Below are 20,035 nucleotides of genomic sequence, written 5' to 3'. Positions count from 1 at the left end.
AAAGCACAAGCCCCCAATCAACTAAAACAATCCTGAAAAAAAAAAAAAGGGATAATAAGGTGGGAAGTATCACTCTACTCACATTAACCTTTCCTATACATATACCATAAGCAAGACAGTATGGTATTATTGGAGAGACAGAAACACATCAATAGAACAAAATAGGGAATCCAGGAACACGCCTGTGCAACTATGCCTCACTGATTATTTTACAAAGGTGCAAAAACATTTCAATGGAGGAAGGATAGCCTTTTTAGTAAATGGTACTGAATCACTTGGACATCCATAAGCAAGAAAAATGAATATTGGCCAAACCTCTCAACTTAAGCAAATTAACTCAAAGTAGATCATGGACTTAAATGTGAAACAGAACACTATAAATTTATTAGAAAAATTATAGGAGGAAGTCTCCAGAATCTAGGGCTCGATAATGATTTCATAGAATTGACATCAAAAGCATGATCCATAAAAGGGAAGGATGATAAACTGGGCTTGCTATACTATGAAAGATCCTGTTAAAAGGATGAAAAGACAACCTGCAGACTGGAAAAAATACAGAAATTAATTGTAAGTTATATATCTGACAAGGAATGAGTATCTGGAATATATAAAGAACTGTCAAAAGTCAGCAGTAAAAAAACATCCAATTAGAAAAGGACAAAAGACAAGAACAGACATTTACTGAGGAGGATTTACAGATGGCAGTTAAGCATATGAAACGATGCTCAAAATGATTGGTCAAGAGAAATACAAATGAAACTACAATGAGATGTCACTATATACCTATCAGAATTACTAAAATAAAAAGTAGCAACAACACCTGAAGTTGGTGAGAATGGATGGAGACCAGCTCATTCATACATTGTGGGTGAGAACGTAAAATGGCACAGCTACTCTGGGAAAGTTTGGCAGTTTCTCATGCAACTAAAATTGCTCAAATCCCACATGGCCTGGCAATGGCAGCATTCTGGCTGCATTTACCTTAGAGAAATGAAGACTTATGTTCAGAGAAAAAAACTTGTGCATGAATGTTCACACTAGTCTATTTGTAATAGCTCAAAATTGGAAAGAACTCAATATCCTTTAATAGGTGAATCATTCAACAGTCTGGTATATCTGTATCATGAAATACTGCTTTGCAATTAAAAGGGAGAAATTATTAGTAAACATAACAATTTAGATGGATCTCAAAAAATTATGCTGAGGAAAAAAAAGCCAACCCTAAAAGGTATATGATTATATAGTCTATGACTATATTTATGTAACGTTTTTGGGATAACAACATTATAGAATCGGAGAACAGATTCATGGTTGCCTGAGATAAGTAGGTGCAGTTATAAAAGGGCAACACAAAGGATCCCTGTAGCGATGGAGTTGTTCTGTCTCTTGACTTTGGTGGTGGTCACTTGGGCATACACGTGATACAGTTGTGTAGAGAACTAAGTGCAGACACATGGAGATGGATGGTGGTGGTAGCTGCACAACATGAAGTTATTTAATATTACTGAACTGTACATTTAAAATGGTTAAAATGGTAAATTTTATGTGTATTTTACTACAATAAAAAAAGGAAAAGAAAGGTATTTCTCAAGGATTGAGAGATGAGCAGGCCTATAAGTTTGTGCTTACCAAGCAGCCTATTTCTTTTTTAATATTTCCAACCTGTCATGTAATAATATGTAGTCCTACTGTGTATGGTCACTGTGTGGTTCTGACTACAAATGACACATACTTTCAAAAACATCTCAACTTTTCTCTATGCTGCTCAAGGTGAGAAGTCTGTCAGTCATGTTCTTGAATACTGGAGTGTTACACGGACACCTTCGATGTCTCTAGTTTTCTTATCACAGACTGGTAACAAAGAGTTGCATGAACCACATTTGGGCAAGTGTCTGAATCAAAGTGTAGATTGATGGACCTATAAGAATTTCAGAGAGATAGAGTTCAGAATAATTGTTCCAGGATCGTGTAATTTGCTGGTTTTAGGAGCTAACACCAGGGCTCTCCTTTGGTGTTGCAGATATGAGTCCTTTTTTGGCTACAAATACTCTGATTTTCTTCTGAGCTTATAAAGGACCTCTTATGCTGGAAGATGAAATTGTCAACACTTGTTTTCTCAGATTCCTCTGCAGATGGGCTGTGTGCCTTACCTTTATTCTGCTCATAAGGTGTACCTGCCCCAGAGTCTTTGGGCTGTTGGGAACGTGAGGAACTCTCTCTGCTGCAGTGACTGCAAGGCCAAGGCCATGGCACTGCATGGCTGCAGGGCTCATGGTGCTGTGCTGTGGCCAGCACAGCTGGCTTTCTGCTCCCTTTCCGGAATTCAGCAGCTGGGGCAACAGCATCTGCACTAGCATTTGCATCAAAACTCTGAGCATTTTTCTGGGTTATTTTTCCTCATTCTGGTTCCCTGGCCTTCTGTTTATCATGTTCAAGGCAAGCAGGTCAGCAGATATAGGAAAGTGTAAAGAAGAAAAATAAAATCATTAGTCACACCATTGCCAAAAATAACATTTAAATGAGTTCCCTTTATATATATTTTGTTCTATGTAAGAACTTTTTAAAACAAAATTGTATTTTTTCACATTCTGCTTTTTCCTCCCTTTGCATTCTACTATTTCCATTTAGTGACAATTGTATGCAAACATGATTTTAAATATTTGCATAATGGTTTAAATGTACCAACAGTCTGTAATTGTTAGTAACTTGGGCAATTTAGTTTTAAGTAAGCATTTGTTATTTATATGATAATTTATTATTTACATATATATAATGTTATTTTTATATACAAATATAAACTAAAAATGACCCAAAAATCTCACTAGTCAGATAATCCCAGTTGGCATTAAAAATTAATAAAACCCACATGGTTAGAAAATTCAAGCCAAAAACTATAGAAATTTACAAAAATGAAAAACAGAAGCTCCCTTCTACATTCTTCTGCATCCTAGATTCTTTACCCCAAAGTTAAGCACTTTAAAAATGTCTTATTTCTTTTCTAGAATTTTTTTTATTTCTGTAGCTACATAACTGTGTATATTTATAGATTTATATTTTATTTACACACAAAAAACTATATTTCCCACATTGTCCTGCACCTTGTGTTTCTCTATTAACAATCAGTTTTGGAGATTTTTGTGCAGCATTTCTTAAAGTGATGCATTCCTTGCTCTCTAAATGTGTCTTCAATTCCAGATCTGTTACTCAGTCTTGCCTGCAATATCATTGGCTCTTCCTCTAGTTTCCTAGATGTGAGGTAAATAGGTGTGTCCCTTGTATGTCCTCAGATCTTGCCAGCCCACAATTCTTCAGCTCTTAGCCGCTACTTGCACACTTGTAGGATCTCTAACCTCAACTTCCTTAGTCTTCCCAGTAATTTGGGGAGGCCCAGGGTTCTCACACAGTCTCAGAGCCAGACTTCTTTAGCTTCTATTTCAGTGTACAAAGTCTCTTGAAATCTGTGCCAACCACTGTCCCAGGGCTGATGCCCTGGGAAAAGGCCTCCTCTGCTCTGTCCAGGGCACTGTCTTCCAGGGTGGACAAGGTGTGTCTAATCAGTGCTTGGAACCTCCATGGATTTGCACATATATAGGTATATACATATGTGTCTATGGGTGTGGGTATACTCAATAACACACACTATGAAGAATCAGTCCTCTCAGTTGCTGGTTTCTACTATAGAACAGCCACCATTTTGGCATGTGACTGTCCATATTCTTGCTCATTCATCTGTTTGCTTATGGTGTTGTATAGTTCTATGAACACTTATCTGGAATGGAGGAAACCTTTGTTTTGGCTGCAGATGATTATGCCTTTCTAATCCCTGTTTTCTATGGAGGGACAGTGAATTCTCACAGTGGTGGCTGGGTAAGAACACATTTTGATGAAGGAGAGGGTTACTTATCTGATGTATAACCTGAGTTTCCAGGATATGTGTCCCAAGGAAGAAACATGTCTTATTAAAAAAAAAAAAAAAAAGGGGGCAAAAAAAAAGAAAAAAAAAGGAAGGAAGGGAGAAAGAAAGTGAGAAAGAAAAAAAAAGAAAAGAAAAGAAAGAAAGAAAAAGAAAGAGAGAGAGGGAGGGAGGAAGGAAGGAAAGAGGGAAGGAGGGAAGGAATAAGGGATGGAGGAAAAGTTCATCTCTGTTCTCTTACCACCATTGTAACCATTGGAAAAAATTCTCCAAGCTGCATTCAGCAGATTGAGGGTTAGCAGGATTCACAACTATTTTGTGAATGTCTTTGTATTCACAACTATTTTGATGCTGATACTGCTGTCACCTCTGCTGTCATCCTCTCCTCCTCATTATTGCTGCTACCACTGGCATTGTTTGTATTGCCATTCCAGATTCATGCTAAATGAATCAAGTAATCTGAAAATTTGTTTGAGTCACACATTGTGAAACATGAATTTGGAATAATTTCCTGAGAAAGCCTGGGTGCAGAATACAAATATTTTGAATGGACTTATCTTAGAGTTGTACTGCTATTTTTCCTTGTCATTTTAAAACCCTTAATATGAATAAATTGTTTGTACAGTGGAGCTTTTTTTAAAAAAAATCCTTAGATAAGAAATACACGGTTTGAAAGCAGAGAACAAAAACATGAATGATAATGTACGCAATGCCTGCTAGAAGGTCCTGGCTGCTGCTCCCGGGCAGGCGTTATAATCGCCTATTTGGCGTGTTTATTTCAGGCTGCAGATAGTGGATGAAAGTGCCTGGTAGGTTGCCAGCACATGACTTAGTTGCCAAATGGAGTGTTTAGTACTTGTTACATTTGATTTATATCACAAGTTCTTCCCATTAACAGTCTACTGGTGATAACCTACTTGGCTTTTCATGTGGTTACTTTAAAACAGCCACTTGACAACATTTGGCATATCACAAAGTTTAATGCTGAATAAAGGAGTGAGTGAATGGCTACACAGGTTCTCCTCTATGCTGATACGGTGCTTGGTGCAGTCTGAGTACCCATTCTGTTCATTGATCCTGTATATGTGTGTCTCTGATTCACAGTACCATGGTAAGGTCCATGGATTTGAGACTTAAAGGGCTGGTGAAAGGTATAGAGATAGAGAGAAATAACAGTGCTTAATGTCTGATGGGCTTGCATTTGTATGGAGGGAGACACTCGGCTCACCTGTATCACCGTTTAAGTGCAAGTTTGAATGATGTGGAAGACGGAAGGCCACATCAAAACAGCATTGATTCTAAGTCAGTGTGACCTCGTAGTGCTGACAATTTCTGTAATATCAAGTCTGTTTTTTGTTTTGTTTTGTTTTGTTTTTAACAAGTTTACTTCTGGAAACTTGGCCCTAGATATATAACAAAATGTGCCTTAAATATGGTGATCTTTATTTTCAGATTGAAAACTTGCAAGAGCAACTTAGGGATAAAGACAAGCAACTGACCAATCTGAAAGACAGAGTGAAGTCCCTGCAGACAGATTCCAGTAATACAGATACTGCCCTGGCAACGTTGGAGGAGGCTTTGTCAGAGAAGGTGAGCTTGGGCTAAAGAGCAGGGTATTGGAATTTAGGGAAACATGGGTGGGAGGAGATATTCCAGATGCATTGAAATGTGCCAGCTTTTTTTCATGCACTCACAGTACCCACAGCCCCAGCTGGGCCACCAACTCCCATGCTAGTCCTCTTCAGTAGACCTGGCACACTGAAGCCAGGGTGTCTTTTGGAAATGCAAACCTGATCCCCTCACCTTTGGCCCTGCTTAAAAACCTTTACTCACTTGTCATTGTTCTTAAGATGATAAAAAGTGCAATCTTTAACCTGGCCCATAGAGTCTGTCCCCTCATCTGATCTGGCACTTATCTGACTAACCACCTCTCTGCCTGTCTTACTCCTCTTTCTCTGCCACCCTCCCTCCTTTTCCCTTTCTCCCTTTTTTCTCCTCCACTCCCTTCTTTTTTTTTTCTTTCTTCCTTCTTTCCCTCCTTTCAAGCTTCATCCCACATCTCTCTTCCCTTGTTTTCTGTGTTGTAACTATACTGGCCTTCTAGATTTTCAGCTCTACCATTCTCCAACCTGCCTCAGACCCTTTGCACATGCTATTGCTGGCCCTCGAATGTTCTGCACTCTCTGTAACCTTAATTCCTCTTCTCTGAGAGCTCAGTTTCCTGAGAAGCCATATTGCACAGTAGTTAAGAATATGGACATTGGAGTCAGACTGCCTGGCTTCAAATCCTAGGTCTGACATTTACTACTTTGGACAAACTACTTAACCTTTCACTTCCTCAGTTTATTCCTCACTGCTGATTTAGAACAATAGGTATAATACATTATAGCTGTGTTTATTATTATTATTTTATGAGTTATTTTCTCAGGGAACCCTCTTAGGTAAAATTCTTCATTACATGCTCATGAATACCATGAACTTCCCAGAGCTCATGTTACAGTCTTAATTGTGCTTTTGTCTGTTTTTATGTGATTAATTGGTCTTCTCTGCTAGACTCCAAGCCCAAGAAGTGCACCCACATTAGTGTGCTATTTATGTATGTTATCTTGCCTTCACCCTGTGCCTAGTATAATAATACCTGCACAGGGAAACACTCAGCAAACACTGGCTAAGCGAGTCCCCACTGTGTGACAGGCATTGCTGTGGGCACCAGAGATGCAGCAGAGAAGAAAATGAGTGAAAATCCTGGGTCTTATGGAGTTTAGATTCTAATGGGGTGGAGGAGAAACAGATGATAAATAAGTAAAATACATGGGATTTCAGAAGTCAAGTAACTCCCTCTTCCAGGGCCTCAAACTTACCATTTGTGGAATGGGGAAATTAGATTAAATGGTCACACAGGTTTTGTAAACCAGTGTATCTTAAAGAGGAATTCTTTGACTTTTTCGGAATTACCAGGAGGTGCTTGTTGAAAATTTAAATTATTAAGTCCCATCTACACCTACTGTATCAGAACCTTGTGTAGGGCCTGGGAATCTGCATTTTAGCTACCTCCCTAGGTCATTTTGATGTACACTGCAGTCTGAGAACCACTGATCTATGTTAAAAATATAGGAGAGAAAAAGGGAGTCACATTCTATGGCTAGATAGTCTTCATGTTCCTATTAAAAGTTATATGGTTATAAATTTAGGATTACATTATAAGATATAAGGTTTTATTTGAAGACTTATAAGAAGAGTAAATATAGTGATATTTCAGGGAAAGATATTCTTCTCTATTTAGTTTTCAAGATTGTATTTCAAAAAAAAAAAAAAGAAAAGAAAAGAAAGAAAAGGATCGTATTTCCAAAGCTCACTGTAATAATTTCCTTTGTAAAATTTGAATGAGGGAGTGTTGGTTCAAAATTATTAATGATTCTGTATCCCTTTTGCAGCTTTTGAGTGGTAGGATGTCAGCCTATTTGTACCTCTTCATTTCTTTCTCCCAATTTAAAGAAGTAAACATACCATATAATTTTCCATGTCGTGAATTCTTGGCAGGACTTTATCATTTTTTTTTCCCTTGGCTCTATTAAGGTTTGATTTATTCTAGTTTAAATCCCAAAGAATTCCCAAATCTGAAACTACTCCCTTCCTTAAGCACTTCCTCTGAGGCCAGGGGGATGACTGGGAAGGACAGCTGGGATCTGTGGGAGTCTGGCTCCTCATCCTGCCTCCACTGCATGATAATTGCATCAAGTGGGGCAAGCCTCTTCCACTGAAAGTGTCTCCCAGTACCTTATTTTCAGAATGAATGTTTAAATTGGTTAATATCTAAGTTCCATTCTCAATTTTGGAACTACTATGACCATAATTGTTCAATTTGCTGATCCTCAGTCTCAGGCACATGAAATCTTAATTGGACCATAGATGAGGAGTTGAGAGCTTAGATGTTTCCTGAAAGGGCTGGCAGGGAACAAAAATGAGGAAAGTAGGTTTGGTGTGATGTCGTAGGGACTACTGGCAACTATGGTGAGTCAGGTAGTCCTTGACCTCTCTCAAAACACTCAAGTTCAGATTTTTAACAATTAGAATGCTCAAGCCAAACAAAATAACTCTGTGAGCTAGTTTTGATCCATGAGCTGTTAGTTTGCAAATGCTATTTACATCTGATTTTTTTTTTTTTTTTTTTTTTTTTGCCTTTCCCAGTAATGAGGAATAAAAGCAAACAGAGCAATTTATTTAGAGGGAATTTTCTAAAGGTGCCAAAACCGCAATGCTCGTGTATTTGAATAACACAGATAAAATCATTGGATAGGAAACGGCAAGGCCCTCTATCACAGGACAAAGAACAAGAGTAGTAGATTTCAGTATTTATTCCAATGGGTATCAAACTTCTGTGTGCATCCAAGTAATCTTATCATTTAAGGAGCTTCTTAAAATACTGTTTCCCAGGTTCTATTTCTTAGTGATTCTGATTCAGTTGCTCTGCTGGGGGGCCAAGAAACCTGTGATTTTTAACAAGCATGCCCAGTGATTCTGATGCACATGGTCAGAAGACCATACTTTGATAAACACTAAATCTATGCTCTATCATTTTAAAGATGGGAAAAGGGCTCAGTGAGGTAAAATGACTTGCTCAGAAATAAAATTTAGGAGATGCGCTGCATCATTTGCCACGTCTGAGCCCTGCACAGACATCATTAATCAACCTTGGTACAGCTTATTTCTAACCCAGTACTCCAGGAAGTCACTTATGCTCTAAGGTGACCCTTGGTTGGAACACTGTTGCCTACCCTGTATTATCCCAAGTCTGCTCAGCTCAGGTGTGATGGAATAGGACTTAATCTCAATCAAATCTTCTAGTCTTTGTGCTTTTGACACCATCATCTCCTTAATGGCATTTGCCTCATAAGCTATTAATTTTATCCACATATAATTGAATAGATCCTCTGGAATAAGACATGGTAAAAAAAATAAAATGGTTAATAAACAATTATGGATTCATAAGAACATTTAAGTATTTACTATCTTTCGGCCAATGAATAGAACCCTTTAGGCATTATTTGCCATTCCACTTGGGTTATTACATCCCAGGGAGTGTGTTACTCCTTTTAATTTCCAGGAACTTATTCATATATTCAAAGCTTGCAAAAAGTAATACCACTTAGCAAGTTAAGATTGAGTATGACCTCGTTCTGGGATTGACACACAGAAGCTCAAAAGACAGAAGGCATGGTGTTTATAAAGCTGGTCTCCCAAGCCTTGCTGTAGCCACATACTAGATAAGCAGTCAGAAAGCCAGATAGCAGTGCTGGAGGCCACTGCAATTCAGTTCCCACCCAGTGATAAAGCACAAAGAGATTAGACCTGTGCAGAGCCAGATGAGTGCACAAGGAACACTTGCCAATGCAAATAAGACTAAAACAAGAACACATTGTTGGAATTTCTACAAGTTAGCTGTTAATCAAGTAGATCATGGCATATTAAGGCTTTTTAACACATGTTTTTGACATCTGGACCTGTGCGGCTGACAGTTAAATTACTTTTGTGATTGACGGAGAAATATTTTGGAGTATTGAATCATCAATAACACTTAAAAACGTTATACTGCTTGCTGATGTTTTTTGTCATCAATGCCCAGTCAATAGTACAAGTGCTTAGAGCAAATCAACCTTCTTTCCAAATGATTCTGACACCTTCTAGATGTTAACACACATACTTAATTTCATTTCCCTTCCTTTGAAGACAAGATGATCCCTAAGTTGAGTTCTTATTTCTTCCATCAGCCTTTTTAATTGCCTGTTGTATGCCAGACAGCTCGTCCAGCCCTTTGGATTAGAGTGCTGCCCTTTGAGAAGCTGGCCTGGGAGGTTGGGCTTGCAGTAAACCACGGGCATGGTGCTGAGTGGGAATAAGTGCCACATGTTCGGGCCAAAGTGATCCTTGGGAAGCTTTCCAAATAGTGAGGTGACATGGTCAGTTTGGGGCTTTAAAAATGTCACTCCAACAGCCATGTGGTAGAAGTGATGAGATGGAGAGGGCCTGGTGGCCAGGTGACCAGTCATGAGGCTTTGTAGTAAGTGTAGGCAAAAGGCAGTGAGGGCTCATTTGCCGAAATCATTGAAAGCCCTTGAGAGACTTAACATACACTGAGGCCATTTCCTTCTTTTGTAGATCACATAATCATCCACTTACCATCATCACAGACAAAGTCAAATAGGGCTGTGACTGGAATCAAGAAGAAAAAAATATAGGCAATTAATAGACTCATTTATTCTATTTCCACTCCAACTGTAGTAATAATATACTTCATTTTAAAGTATTTTTAAATAATTGCAAAACAATAAGGGTATTTTTCCCCCTTGAATGCATTAGATACATAAATTATTGTCATTGAGGTAGAACAGTTGCTTCCCTGAGGGATCTTAAATCACAGACCAAGTGTTCAAACTAACTTCTCTCTGTATTAAACACTGATCTACAGTTGTCTTATGTATCAGGAATTGTCTTTTACTATGTACTTATAAAAATATAAAAGATAATATCAGGGTATTTAAGCATCATTGTTGCACCAATATTTTTTAACAATGACATCCAAAAGGAAGTTCAGATATATGTTGGGTGATTTGAAACCAACTTTAGGAATCTAACTCAAATTCTCCCAAGTGGAATTTTCTTTAAAAAATGAAGGTTCTTATTTTGATATTGGCAAGCTTGTACAGTTTGGGAAACGTGTCTACCAGAGTAGTATTTTTATTTCAGTATGAAAGTCAAGGGCAGGCAGGTCCTCAGATCTCCTTGAATGTCTCCAGGCATATGTTTATATCAGCGTGGTCTCTTAGGCTTGGCTAAGGCTATGAAGAACTCTGGATGTCAGGATGGGCCTTCTGTTTTTGAGCTGAGCCACCTTGGATGAGTCAGGTACCTTTCTGTGCCTGGGTTTCCTTACCTCTAAACTGCCCCCAGCAGCAGTGCTTCAGACCTCACAGTTGCAATGAGGACTAGGTAAGTGGGCACATCACTATGCCTAAAGTGTAGTTAAGTTGTCAATATAGGAAAGCTGCTCTGTGAACTTCACTCAAATTCAAGCAATGGTTTAGAGTCTCCACTGATTACCAGGAAGCCATTGAAAAAATCCAGAAGTGAATGAACATCTTCAGACCCATTGGGAAACCACTTATATACTGAGCTTATTTTTCATTTTGTTTCAAGTTCTCACTGTGAGTCAGTCCTAAGTCCTGAAGGGCCTAGGTTGTGCCCCACTCCAATCCCCTTTCCAGTCATAGAAAAGGCTTCAGAAACCAAGCAAAGTCCTTTGACATCAGATGGGAAAGCCAAGCAAGGAGGTTGGAGCCAAGAGGTTGCCTCTGCCTCTTCCCATGTCCAGACAAGGCTTTGACACATCCAGAGCCTTGGTACCTGAACCTCCCTTTTCTGGAATTACTCTTGAAATTTTCTAAGTACCAAGAACCAAAACAGCCTCAGAGCTTGAACATTAATGTCCCTTGCAACTCCATGATGCTAACTTTTATTAACAAGCCAAAAGCTGTATTGTCTGTTATGCCTCTCTTCACAAACCCAATTTTTAATAATATCTCTGTGTTTAGATTCTTGGAGGGAATTTCTTACATGTATTGCTTCATTTCTTTTTGTAGCATGTATTGGTGTACACACTGATGGGTTCTCACCTCTTCTTTTTTTGACAATTGTCTCACAGGAAAGAATAATTGAACGTTTGAAAGAACAGCGGGAGAGAGATGATCGGGAAAGACTAGAAGAGATAGAATCTTTCCGAAAAGAGAACAAAGATCTGAAAGAGAAGGTCAATGCTTTGCAAGCTGAACTGACTGAAAAAGAGGTGAATTTTTAAAATACAAATGAAGCATGTTTCTGGTCCTCATAAAACCATATTTATGGCAGCCTCAAGAGACTAGAGACTTAGTTTGAGGAACTTTGTGAAGGTTTGGGGAACATAGTTACCTCTCCTTTGTAAAGCTGTCTGAATTCAACGGAAAATATTTACTATATCTCTCTTCATCAGCAATGCTCAATATACCTCTTCACTACTAAATGCATAGGATGTAGATCCTTGAAATTCTTCTTGAAGTCATATCACATTTGTGTGGCTTAGAGGATTCTATATTCTTTCAGTATCCATTGATTTTTTTGTTTCAGATAACAACAAAACATTAATAATAATAATAGCAGCTCCACTTTATTGAAGTTCTTTTACATGTTAATTCTTGGTTTGGGTGATTTACATTCATCCATGCTTCTGAAAAGGATCGCTCAGTAATTACCCCCAGGTTAAGAGATTTGGTACCAGGCTGGACACAGAAGGTATAGGTGAAATGTGGCTGCTCTTCTGAGACATCGTTTTTGTGTTGTGGTAAAAATTTGAAACAATATTTTCACATTAGAGCAAACATGGAAACAGAAAACAGATCTCATCTGCATTTTTACAGTAAAGCAATATACTTCAAAGAAGTTTCTTATTGAGGGTCTTGGAGAGAATGCTTTGAGTTACAGCCCCTTACTCTGAGGCACACCTATGATCCTTTAGTTTACTTAGGAATAGTTCGCTGAAGAGGTTTGAGAAGCAGCAATGCACATTATTTTATTCAATCACCAAAACTCTGAGATATGTGCCATCATCTACAACTGGTCCTTTCAGCCTCATTTTTCCCCCTCAGGAAATGTCCATCTCCTTTAGGGTTGGCATAGATCCTTTCCCTCTGCTGGGTTTTGATAATTCTCTATAAATTAAAGTACTGCCTGCATTAGGAATCCAAGAAAGGGAGAATGGATGAGTAATAGGATTTTTGAGGATATGCAGAAGTAAAGTGTATACTCCCTAAAATTTAAACTTAAAATTGAAGTTTTTAGAAGATTATTGTTTTGATATGAAAATGAAGAATATAAAGCCTCTTCCTACTATTTCCCTGCTAAAACTAACTTGGGGGAATCTACAATTACTATAGCTGATATGTGACAGAAGGCTTTTACACCATTTGCAGTCACTGACTGCAAGTGCTATTCATGGGTTTACACCTTAAAAAGTACACACACACACACACACACACACACACACACACACACACCCTTCTAATTGAAAAGAGATCTTGATGACATGGTGGGGCATACATTTTAAATGAAAATTATTTTGTAAACAATGCCTACACTGTATGAATTTCAGACAGGCATTTCAGCAAACATTTATTGTTCCTGTATAATAATGTGCCTGCCACTGGGCTGGGTGTGTCAATCAAGCTTCCACCAGAAAAACAGAACTGTATTAAGAAATTTAACCATATTAAGAAATTTATTGCAAGGAATTGGCTTACATACTTATGGAGGCTGGCTAGGCAAGTCCACAATTCATAGGGCAGGCCATGAGGAAGGGCAGGGTGGAAACTTGCAGACAGTAGCTGACCTGCTGTCCACAGGTAGAATTTCTTCCTCCTCAGGGAAACCTCAGTTCTGCTCTTAAGGCCTTTCAACTGATAATATCAGGCCCACCCACATTGTGGAGAATCATATCCTTTGCTTAAAATCAACTGAGTGTAGATGTCAGTCACATCTACAACACAGCTTCACAGCAACGCCCAGATCAGTGTTTGACTGAATAACTGGGGAAGATAGTCCAGCCGAGTTGACACCTAAAGCTATCATGCCCAGCAATTTAAAAGTTGTCAAGAAAACATACAGTTGTCAGCAGGGAGCTTATAATTTAGATGGGTGATAATAATCTTCACCAGACAAAATGCCTGGATTATAAGGTCCTTTATTATTTCTGGGGAGTGATATGATAAAAAAATATTGATATTTGAGTTGGAGACCTGAGTTTGAGACCTTTATCTCCCTTTAGTAGCTTGGTAACATTGGAGAAGACACGCAGCTCATGTGAGCTTCAGTTTTCTGACCTGAAAAATAAGAATGGCTAACCTGCCCCTCAGAGGGTTGCTAGCTGGGCTGTTTGCTGGGTGATAGTGGTAGTATCTTCAACAACCTTATTCAGATGTGAAGTATTGGGCAACAGCATTAACAGAGAGAACATGTGCTTAGTGTTTTCCTGTGAGCTTCAAATGGATATAAAGAAAATGCACAACATCTGATTTTAGGTGAAACCTGAACATTTTAGTCACGTAGTGTGTTACTAATAACATTTAGATGTTACTAATAATTTCGTATTTAGTGATGGACTTTGCCCTCCTAGCTAGCCAAGTTGTGCTCTGTGATATATGCAAGTATTTATTTTTTAAGTTTTTAGAATTCAGACTGTACAGGGAAGCTTTTAGTTTCTGGGTGTGAATGATGAATGGAGGAATTTAGGTAACCCCATGTCTGAATTGGAGAGGTTCATTATATCTGCTTAATGTGGATTTATAAAGGACTGGAACAAAAAATTTATTCTAAGTTTTTAATAATTTTTTCTTTGATTATACAAAAGATGTTTGAAAAACCATTGGCCATTTGTCTATTAAAGAAATAGAATTTTATCCAAACTTAATAGGGTGTTTTATACTTGATTTTCCCTGAGAGGGAGGGTGGGAAAGCATTAAAGCCAGTATTTTCTTTCATATTTGTCTTAGAGTCTGCATGACCTGACAGCAATAAATGTAAATGGAAGGTTCAGGGTGTCTGTTTTACCATGACATATAAAGACCACCTTGGGACTTACATCATTAGCATGACTTTGAGACGTGAAACATGCATTTACTGACCGCACCATTTGGTCACATTTGATTGTGTTGCAATTAGATCCTGCTCCGTTCTGTAAGCTGGCCAACTTTAATTTCCGGGCCAGAGCAGACTATTGTTACCTTAGTAAGACTATATTTACTCTTTCTGTCTAATGCACACTTTATTGCTATACATGGAATCAATGTATTCAAATAGAAGACATCACTTGTAGAAATTGCAGTGTTTTACTTACTAGTGTTCTTTCTCTTTTAGTCTAGTTTAATTGACCTCAAGGAACATGCATCTTCATTAGCCTCAGCAGGGCTGAAAAGGGACTCTAAATTAAAATCTCTAGAAATAGCCATTGAACAAAAGAAAGAAGAATGTAGCAAACTGGAAGCACAGTTAAAAAAGGTAAGTGAAGCCTAAGGAAAAAAATGTTCATTTTATAATGAATTCATAAAACGGGAAAGGAAAAGAAACAAACGCCTTATCTTTTGCTGTCTGCTGATAAAAGAATTAAACACTCTCTAGTCCTAAGAAGTCTGTATCGAATCTGTCTGTGAACCTGAAAAATTATCTCAGGTTTCCTGTCTGAAAAAAATCTTAAAAAATACATGAAAATAGTAGTGGAAGGAAAAAAAAATAAAAGCCAGCCATCACTCGCTGGGCAAATCTCAACTATCAGAAGAGATAAATGGAAATATTTACAACAAACCAAGGAATCCAGAGGCTCGATTATATATTTATAAACTTTTCCTACTTTTATAAATAGGTCAGTTTTTCTATTGGAGCTTTGCAAAGTTTACCTGGCAACATTAAATTTCTAGAAGTTCACCAAAGTAGTCAAGTCCCTGGAATACCTGTGGGATGACTATTTATACTTGACCTGAAATGGCCCTAATTTCTAAGAAAGCTTGTTTTATGTAGAAGGCTTTGGAAAAGAATGCAGGATCTTCATATTGCAGCATTAACATGTTTTCTCTGAGCTGGACATTTTTGTGGAGTACATTTCCAGTCATGCATTGTTCCTTTGACTTTTCCCTGTGTTGTTTGGTATGTCTGCATTCATTGTTTACATAAAACTCATAACATTATGAGTTTAAGCATTTTGTTTCCCTTTGACAACTTATAAATTTATTCAAAGGAGATAAGAATCTAAAAAATGAAACAAAGCATATAATAAAATTTGACTATGTATAATTCACAGCACATTGGAATGGGGATTTATTTGCTAAAGTTATGAAAATACATGCTATGGATGATAGGGATGTGAAAGCATTATTTATCTGTGGAGAAATTATTCTGAATATCTTAAAACTTAATATACTATTTTGTATGATGCAATATATAATGGAAATGTGATTATGCTATGTTCACTTTACCATTGAATTTTAGGAAATTGTCATGAGAAATTTCACACTAATAAAGTCTCCTTACCAATACAGAAAGATAAATATACAGATCAAATCCCTTTGCAACAAAACAGCAAGAAAGTCTCTCTATTGCAAAATCTATATCCCAATTGACTCAAAAACTCATTTTTTTCAAGCAATATCTAGTTAAGCAGATATCTTGAACAATAAATCTTGAAGTATTTCAATTGCCAATTTGAGAATGTTTAAATGGAGACTGAGTTGGCTATATGCACTAGGTGTATGATACTCATTCTCGACACACATATGAATGTGTCCTGCAATGTTATACATGCACATGCACAGGAAGAAATGTGTATTGTTGTTTTTTTTTTTAATGAACAGTTTTGCAATCATAAATCAGGCTCGAAGATAACTCTGTGGAAGAGAGAACTTCATTGGCTCCCTTTGGTGGTCCTTTGTATTATCTTACCTCAGTTGTATTGTGCTGAGTCCTGAAGAAGAAGGACCTCAAATAGACCTGGGCATGATAGATTCCCTTCATCAACTCTAAAGAGCCATTATGCAGATGCGAGCACTCCATATATTATTTTTCTAGACACCCTTCTAGTGTAAGTCATTTATGGAACACCCTTCTAGTGTAAGTCATTTATGGAATTTGAAATCCAATAGTAATTAAAAGGAAGAGGTTCATGTACTGATGTTTATAGTTTCTATGTATATGACTTGACTAGTTTAATAAATTAACATCTATGCAATTAAATTTAGTGTCTTTCAATATAGCTATGCTTTGCCCGAGAAATCATTTAGAGCATGTGGTTCCTTTAACTCACAGGTAGACACCACGTACTGAACTTCACAAATCAAATTCTGTAAACACCTTAGCATTATTCCTGAGAACACTTTAATGTTCTGCCATATCACTAGACTTAAAGTAACAAATATGGTTGTCTTACTGTAAAGGACCTATTTAATTTATGAAAAGATAACTTATTTCTAAGTATATAAATAATCTTTGCTTATACTATCTCCTAAATGCATAGTTCAGTGAGATTAAATAAGGTAATTATAATTTAAATATTTTCATACCTATCCTGCAGATGCTGTTTTGTTATTTTTGGCTCTCTAGCATCAACTCAATTCAAAAGTTTAAAATACTTTTTCTAGTAGTCTTTAATTTCTGCTAATAAATAGTTCCGTAAAAACCTCAAGTACCCATCACCTTAAAAAGAATTGAGATCTACATGAAATATTTGAAAATATAAGCCAACAGTATGTGAATATACATATAAACACATCATTTACTCATGGAAAAATAAGCAGCTATAAAAGCTTAAGGAGTGTCTGGGCCTCCCTTTAAATAAAAGGGTATGTGACTTGTGAATAAAATATAAAGGGTTACTAAATGAAAGCTGAAAACATAATAGTTTTATTATGTCATAAATAAACCATGAATTCCCAGTGGAATTTTGCTTAAGATTTGTGAGCGTCCAGGTATTTTTGCCATAAAATCTGCACAACGTAGATGTGTTTAGCTGAACAGAAACTTTGTCTACCAGTGACAATGGAATCCAAATGTTGATTTAAATTTTTTTTTTTTGTCTCATAAACAATTCTTGAAATTGGTAAAGTGAGTGATCTTATAGGTTTGTGGAAAACATTCATTTGCATACATAATTGTTTTTAACCCTTTACTATACTATGTTAATTTAAAACATTTCCAAATAGCAATACTTTATGATGAAAAATGCTTATGGGCAGAAAGGGAACTATTTATTACACATTCCATCTGACATCTTAAAAACAATGCAATGAAATGTTCACATGTGAGGAAATCTTTACTGTTAGGTTGATAAAATGGTACTAATCAAATAATCCATAGCTACTAGTTCTGAGTAGTGCTTTATAAGTTAGTGCATTCATTCTTCTGAAATAAACACCTAGGAGTTGAGAAGAACCAATTAGTGATAATATGGATCAATTTGTCTGTCGAGAATATTTGGTGTTCAATATGTGGATATAAATTTACCTTACATGACTAGAAATTAATTAAGAAGCTACTGTAATTTGCAATGTTATGATTCATGCTCTTTGTTAATTTCCAATTAATATTATCTTTGAGGAAGGTGTTTTTTTAACCATAGCAAAATTATCATTTATTTTATTAAAGTGGAACAAACAAAAAAATTCAGGCCCTTCAAAGGCACACGTCTTAGAGTAAAGCAAACATTTTCTATAATAGTTTGCCTTCTACACCTTGATGTTGAGCCCCAAATTACTGATGCAGTTATTTAACAACTATAATTTGATAGTGCTATTTAAAATAATATTTAGTTTAGTTAAATCTGCAAACATTTAACTCTTCTACACAAAATAGACAGGAGAGCATTACAGATTCTTAAGCACTTAGAACATAAAAGGATAGTTAATAAAATTATATTTTTATTAATTATGAGCTCAAAGTAGAAACTGGTAATGAGCAATTGATAATACTGTATTTTGGTTCCCTTTATTTTTCCTACTGACTTAAATTTTTACTTCTCACATTTACTGTTAATCCTGTAATGTCTTGCTTACTGGAATTGTGCTATTGCTAACCTGCTGTTTGCTGATCTATGTTTTTCTAAAGTTAGACTGAATAGAAAATTCAGGCTTGTGTTAATATAAAAGAAGAGCTATATATTCAATGATAAGATTTAATTAATCTTTTATTATTACCATCTTTGAAGTTCAGGTAATAAATTGCAAGTTTGGCCAAAAGTACTTCTTCTGATTCATTGCTAGAGGCCAGCACTTCATGTATCATCAAAAGTGGACAGCTTTCTTTATTTCATGGGTTATTTAACTTGAGAAAGGGAAAGTAACACAAACCTTAAATTTCTTATTCCAGCTATTCTTTTCTAGGAGCCAAAATCAACATTTCTATTTCCCTAGAGCCTCTCACTTTTGCTGTGGAATGTTTAGAAACTGATTTTTTTTTTCCTTTTTAACGACCAGTCGTCTGTGCAAATGCACTGGATTTGTTGAGCTAATGCTGTTTTTCTGGATCTTTCCTTCTTTCCCTGTCTGTGCTTCAATGCCTCCCCAACTTTGCAATGTAGCAAGCTGAGCAGTTGTTCAATCAGATGTACAACCCAGTAAGTCATTTCTAAACGTTCCCGCTGTAACATATCAAAGCATGAGGATCTATTGATCACATGTCACGGTGTGCTATACTGGGGAGTTTTCGAAAATATTTATGAGTGTCTTCCCATTTCCATTTTGTCAGAAGAAATGACTTACGTATAGTCCACTGTCATTTCTTTTGAATGTGAAATTTAAAACCAAGAAATCAGAGAAATATTGCCAGTTTGAATATTACCTCCATCTTAACTTCAAGTCTAAGGCTGTAGAAAAGCAGAGGTCAGTGGCAGATCTAGGCTCATGGAGTTCTTTCTTAGGTCCTTAAATGCATACTTACCTAGCAAACAACTCAATATATATTACATTCAAATGATGGAAGTTAAGATAGGTTTAGATTTAAAAATAAAACATTGCTCTTTGAGATTGGTAAATGCCTAACATTATTGTGGGTTTCATAAGAGTTAAAAACATGTCATTTGGCTGAGGACAAGCTAAAATATAGCCTCTTAATAACAGATAGTAACAATTCTGGTTATAGCTTAATAGTACAAAAACAGGTAACTACTAAAAATATGTGTAAAATGGCCAAGATGTCATCACTGATTTTTTTATCCTAATGACAGGTATGCATTAATATGAAAAAGTTTATTTGTTTCTTTAACATATTAAAGGGGGGCTTTTTTGTTTTGCCAACTCAAGAGTCTTACTGGGAGAAATATTCTATAAGGGTGACCAGAATCTGTCATTTGGCAGGTGTGGTCTGAGCCATCATGTATTCTAATTACCTGCTATTTATAAATTCCCATCATAGGGAACAGGAATAGTATGGATGAAGGAAACAATTCAACCGACAACTTTTTGTTAAGCCACTGCTCCAAAATAAGTCCCACATGATACATGAGATGTATTTAATTAGATTCGGGCTTCACACTCCCGTCTTCAAAACAAATTTTGTTTT

At 36.7% G+C, this 20,035-nt stretch overlaps 1 protein-coding gene across 1 annotated transcript in view; it reads left to right on the top strand.

Moving 5' to 3' along the window:
* Window positions 1–20,035, top strand: part of ERC2 (ELKS/RAB6-interacting/CAST family member 2) — a 763,823-nt gene that overhangs the window by 434,665 nt on the left and 309,123 nt on the right. The window contains exons 8-10 of the mRNA XM_054595505.1: window positions 5,366–5,503; window positions 11,613–11,753; window positions 14,852–14,992. Of these exons, the coding sequence (XP_054451480.1) occupies window positions 5,366–5,503; window positions 11,613–11,753; window positions 14,852–14,992 (420 nt within the window). The remainder of the gene's footprint in view (window positions 1–5,365; window positions 5,504–11,612; window positions 11,754–14,851; window positions 14,993–20,035) is intronic.

This window comes from Pteronotus mesoamericanus, unplaced genomic scaffold (assembly GCF_021234165.1).
Source record: "Pteronotus mesoamericanus isolate MK-2021 breed Mesoamerican mustached bat unplaced genomic scaffold, CSHL_Meso_final scaffold_54, whole genome shotgun sequence".
In the NCBI taxonomy this organism is placed as follows: domain Eukaryota; kingdom Metazoa; phylum Chordata; class Mammalia; order Chiroptera; family Mormoopidae; genus Pteronotus; species Pteronotus mesoamericanus.
This window is presented reverse-complemented; position numbering and strand designations above follow the sequence as displayed.